This window comes from Otolemur garnettii, unplaced genomic scaffold, assembly GCF_000181295.1.
Source record: "Otolemur garnettii isolate 467f Iridium unplaced genomic scaffold, OtoGar3 scaffold00101, whole genome shotgun sequence".
Taxonomy (NCBI): domain Eukaryota; kingdom Metazoa; phylum Chordata; class Mammalia; order Primates; family Galagidae; genus Otolemur; species Otolemur garnettii.
In genome coordinates, this window is record NW_003852496.1 from 715349 (window position 1) to 721100 (window position 5752).

Here is a 5752-nt window from a genome sequence, read left to right on the forward strand (position 1 = left end):
GTTGTTTGGCGGGTCCGGGCTGGGGATTCGAACCCACCACCTTAGGTGTACGTGGCTGGCGCCTTAGCCGGTTGAGCTATAGGCGCCGAGCCCGCTGTGGGGATTATATAGTGACATGACACAGACACCAAGTGCACATGCACTGTGTAGAACTGGCAGTGTTGGGTTCACTCAACACCAGGTTGCCACCGACGTTCAGTTTGTAAAAATCATGGTATTTGCAAAGGATAAAAAAGTGCTATCAGGAAAGGTTCCCTGGAGAGTGGGGCGGGGGCGATGGGGCGGTTGGGAGCAAGGGCACAGGAGGCTCAGAGGGAACAGCATCTGTGCATTCAGAGGAGGTGAGGAAAGTGAAAAGTCAGGTTCCATGGAGTCCAGGGTGTGCAGGGTCGTGGTGGGAAGTGCAGCCCTGGGCTCGGAATTCCAGATGGGCAGGCCCTAGGCCACCAGGAGAGGTTTTTGAGTAGAATTTTATTTTCAGAGTTGATCTGGGGGAAGCAGTATATTCAGTAAATCTGGGGCATGAATAAAAGGAAGTCTTAATTTTCAGCGGTTTTGGTGATGTAACTTTTTCTTGTTCCTCTTTTCCCCTTCCTCACTCTTCCATAGCTGTCTGAAAATGTGGTTAACCGCATGAAGGACCCGAGCCAGCCTTCTGAAGTGCAGCGGCCCTCCCCTCCACCGGCGGCTTCTCTCCCTTCCTCATTTGGCCCTCAAGAAGGCAACTCGAAAGCCCCTCAGAAAGGTATGAGGAGTTGCAATAATCCTCTGGAGAGTGGGGGCAGAAGGTGGGGACAGATAACATGGCTGTCTGACCCCCCTGACTGCTGGTGTGGTTCACGTTCACTTTTGGTGAGTGCGTTGCAGGGGGGATGAGCTTCCCAGGTGGGATGCATGAGGTCTGCTGTGATGAGGGCAGCGCACTGCGCTCAGAGCCATGTTACTGGCCAGGCCGTTTCACTCTGTTTCTCTTTCTCCATGTGTCTTAAATGAGGCAGAAGGAGTAGGTTTGACAACTCAGGTATGAGTTGCTTTAAGCATCCTTTGAAGAAGCATAACCATTACTCTAACCCAGCTCTCAAGTCAGAGAACCACAGGGATTTACATAAATTGGTTCAAATAAGGGGGAATTTCATCAACAACGTAGACACCTATCTTGGCAACTCTGGCCTAATCCTCAAGTTGAGGGGTTCTGTCCTGCTTGGGGAATGGTTCACCTCTGGGCTTCTAGGCGGGGTCGTAGAAATTCCTCTTCCCTGGTCCATGATAGAGCTGGCACCCAAGCCAGGTTTAGTGCTGATCTATTCCTGCTGTACACATCACAAATGAAGAAATTTGAGCTTTTCTCCAAGTTTCTATTTGTAACAAACACAAAGAAACAAAGTTTCAAGAAAGGTATCTGTGTGGTACAAAAATGTTAGCAATTGCTGTTTTACTCAGTAAATGCTTGTTTTTGAGAACTTGGGTCTGTCTATCATGTATAGCTTGAGTTTTAAAGAAAATTGGGGCTAGCGGAGCCCTGCCACTGCAGAGGACAGTTCTGTGCACGGGGGACCGTTCACTGGATCGTCCACCTCAGGCTTGCTAGTGCCGTCTGTTCTACTGTGTTCCTTGTTAGGTCATAAGTGTTTAGAAGGTGGTAGCTGTAACCTGCCTGCTTAGTTTCCTGGTGGTTAACCATGGCCAGATCTGTGCCTTGTGTTGGGACACAGTGATGTGTGGACAGAGAGCCTGTCGCCGTGCACTCAGCGCCAGTTAAGGAGGCAGATGTGCACCCTGATGGGTTGCCGTGTTGTGTCCTGATGCAACAGTAGAATCCTGCCCACGGTATAGGGTGACAGAGAGCAGGGAGTGACTTGCGGTTTTAGTGAGGGGCCAAGTGGATTTTGGGGAAAATGGTGACGGGCAGACATTGCAGGCCGGCAGAGCAGACAGGTGGACGTTGCAGCAGAGGCCCCTAGGTGGGACAGGCTGGCCTGAAGTAATAGGAAGGATAGTGGGAGGGGAGACTTCCCTAGAGTGGCCAGAGAGCTTGGCCTTCATCTTCAAGGCTGAGGCCCCATGTCGTGTCCTTACCCTCTGGCCCCTGTGTTGTCAGCTCAAGATTTCCCACATGCATTAGAGCAGAAGAGCATCTGGATTTGGACCAACCCTCAGATCTTTCCACCAGCAAAGGGGCTGAGTGAGGTTTCTGAAGATCCCGTAAGATGCCCTCTTACATCTAAAGATGTCTCAGGCGAATTTTTAGGACTGAGGCACTCACACATTCTCTCTAGGTGAAAGATGAGGAGGGCTTGGGAGGGTCTAACTGGACCATTTAGTAGCACCTAAAACTGCACTCACTGTTGAGAGGGAGAAAGTGGTGATAAAAGCTAAAATGCCAGTGTATGTTACTCATTATTTTCAGCCTTGGAAGATAAAAGAAGCACTTGCTTCAGTTTTGGGGAGCTTCAGCAGTTTAAAAAGGAAGAATGGTGATCCTTTTATCATTTGATTTTAGTTATAACAAAATACTTTGCTGTTCAAATGATGGGTGTGAGTTCTGAGTTCCTGAATGCTGAAGCATCAGCATGAATGACTGGCTAGAAGTTGACTAATTTTAAGATTTTTTTTACTTTTAAAACCAGTTTTTGCTTTTAATTTAGTGATGGAACAAGGTTAGAAAGAGAAGATAAAATTAAGTCCTTATCTCACACCATCCCCAAAATAAATGTCAGAGAAAATAAAAGATTTAAATGTACAAATTGAAGCCATAAAATACAATAAAATAGATTTTCTAAGTACCACATCCAGTGAAGAAATTTCAAATTAAGTAGGAAGGGTGTCTATCAGAAATTAGAGACAATTTAGAAAAAACCCAAGGCATAGATGAGAAATTAGGCATGATATAACTGGACAAAACATTAGTAATCATGGCAGTGCCTGTAGCTCAGTGATAGGGTTCTGGCCACATATACCAAGGGTGGCAGGTTCAAACCTGACCCAGGTCAGCTAAAACAACAATGACAAATGCAACAACAAAAACATAGCCAGGCATTGTGGTGGGCGCCTGTAGTCCCAGCTACTTGGGAGGCAGAGGCAAGGGAATTGCTTAAGTCCAAGAGTTGGAGGTTGCTGTGAGCTGTCGTGCCACGGCATTCAGGGCGACAGCTTGAGACTCTGTCTCAAAAAAAAAAAAAAAAAATTAGTAATCTTAGTATATAAAGAGTTCTGAAAGATCTTTAAAAGAGCTTAATAGAAAATGTGGAGAAATAGTCACAAACATAGGACAAACTTCTCAACTTAAAACAATCAAAGAAATGTCTATTAAATAACGTGTATAGTGGGAGCAGAGAAGCGGGCAGGCTCTCCCCCAGAATGTGGGAATGAGGATTAATGGGGAGCTACAGGTGTGTTATTTTTATAGTTATAAAAAAGTAAAATTATATGAAAAATATAACTTGAAAAAGCGATTGTCAGTAAAAAATAAGCATGGAAAGCATTACTGTTGAAGTGAAGCCCTGTAGCAGTCTGCTTTGTTTAGTTCAGTTGAGAACCCTGGGTGTCTCTAAGGAGCAGGTGGTGTGGCCTCCTGGTGTGAGGTGGTTTGAAAGTCATCAGCTGACCAAAGTGGAATGCACATCCTCATATACCCCGACAAAGTCTGGTTCTTCTCTCACACTGTGTGTGGGGCCAGCTGCTACTGCTTTAGAACTCTGTGATGGGTGTTAAAGCCGGAGAAGGCCACAGACAGGTGTTGAGCTTTGACTGACAGTTTGGAAGGGGAAAAGTTTTTTGGGGGGGATATCACCTAGTGGTGGAGAAAGGAAGTTGGATTTGCTCTGAACCCCCCCAATTCATGGTGATAAAGAGGTGGACTTAACTGTGACAGCTTAAGAAGTTCAGTAGTACTAAAGGTGATAGGTTAAAATACAGTTAGGTGTACTATGGGTATTTGGCACTTTGGCGATTAGCTATCTATAGAACAGTGGTTCTCAACCTTTCTAATGCTGTGATGTATTTTCATTGTTACAAACGGGTTGCAACCCACAGGTTGAGAACCGCTGCTGAAGAGTGCGGTGCTAGGAGAAACAAGATTAAAGGAGTTTCCTACCTGCTTGCTCTCATATGCCAAAATCTAGACCTGGGAGACCGTCCTGGTGAAGCACAGTGGTGGCTCCCTTGGCCCCTCCTGGGCTCCTGGGAGACCGTCCTGGTGAAGCACAGCGGTGGCTCCCTCAGCCCCTCCTGGGCTCCTGGGCTCCTGGGAGACTGTCCTTGTGAAGCACAGCGGTGGCTCCCTCAGCCCCTCCTGGGCACCTGGGAGACTGTCCTTGTGAAGCACAGCGGTGGCTCCCTCAGCCCCTCCTGGGCACCTGAGGGACTGTTCTTATGAAGCACAGCGGTGGCTCCCTCAGCCCCTCCTGGGCCATGTTTGGGAGACTGTCCTCGTGAAGTACACTGGTGACTCCCTCAGCCCCTCCTGGGCTCCTGGGAGACTATCCTCGTGAAGTACAGTGGTGACTCCCTCAGCCCCTCCTGGGCCATGTTTGGGAGACCGTCCTGGTGAAGCACAGCGGTGGCTCCCTCAGCCCCTCCTGAGCACCTGGGAGACTGTCCTCGTGAAACACAGCGGTGGCTCCCTCAGCCCCTCCTGGGCCATGTTTGGGAGATGACTCAGATTCCAAATAATTGTTGGGGAAGTAGGGACAGGTTTGGAACTCTGCAGTCAGGTGGTTCTGCCTGCAACCTGCCCAGCACCATAAGTGCCCTGGGGTACAGGGATGAGAAGAGGCTTGGGGGCATCAGGTAGAATCAAAGATGTGTTCCTCGTCTGCCCGTGGGGTTGCTCCTCAGTGGGGATGTGTCTCTCTTGGGGCACAGTCTTTCAGGGGAGCATGTTCAGACTTGGGGCTGTGTTCCTGAGGCCCTTTCCTGGGTGACCACTGTGCCTTAGTTGACCCTGGAGTGTTGCTTACAGGCCTTTTTCCCTCTTTCCTTTGCAGAATCCAAACTGTCCCAGTTGGAGAACAATGGCAGCCAGCATCTCTCAGGGACAAAGGAGGATCCCAAGAGGTAAGCCTGAGAGTCTGCTTGCTCCTGGCCCTATGCTCTGCCTCAAGCCTTTTCCTCACTGGGCATCCCTCCCCTCGCCTGAACCCTTTGAGGGTTTGTCTCCTGTATTTTTTCTCATTTGCATTGAAGGGCAGTTTTAGTTGTCCAGTGCCATCCTATAGGTGCCACTGGTCCTCGTTTGAAGAAATGCCAAAAGGGACATGAGAGAGTTGACTGCGAATATGTTTAAAATTCCATTTTAGAAAGCTGGGATTAAACAGTTGGGTGGCTGGACCTCCAGTGCATATGTGTGCATGAAGGACATTTTAGGTGAAGGAAGTGGAGCCCTCACAATTATAACTTGTCTAGATGAACTGACTACAGGGTGTCAGTGACTGTCCATCAGCATAGGCCACAATCCCGAGAGCTGGGCACACCTCTAAGACAGGACCTACTTCTTCTCCTCTGAGGACTTGTAGAAAAGTGTTTAAGGCACAAAAGACCATGAAGCAGAGGTTGGCATCTTGAGCCTACAACTTACTAGTTATGTGACCTTGGAAAATTACTGCATCTCAGAAGGTCTAAGAAGAGTACTGTAACTGGTGTGTTGTCATGACTATCAGTGCGTGTAAAGCACACAGCATAGTGCTGGCTCCTGGAGCTCTTAGTGAGGGCTAACTACAGTGCTGGCTCCTGGAGCCCTCAGTGGGGGCTAACT

General features: G+C 48.4%; 1 protein-coding gene across 1 annotated transcript in view; it reads left to right on the forward strand.

The window, feature by feature from the left end:
- Positions 1 to 5752, forward strand: part of CHCHD6 (coiled-coil-helix-coiled-coil-helix domain containing 6) — a 263209-nt gene that overhangs the window by 18127 nt on the left and 239330 nt on the right. Inside the window, exons 2-3 of the mRNA XM_012809226.2 lie at positions 610 to 745; positions 4986 to 5055. Coding sequence (XP_012664680.1) covers positions 610 to 745; positions 4986 to 5055 — 206 coding nt within the window. The remainder of the gene's footprint in view (positions 1 to 609; positions 746 to 4985; positions 5056 to 5752) is intronic.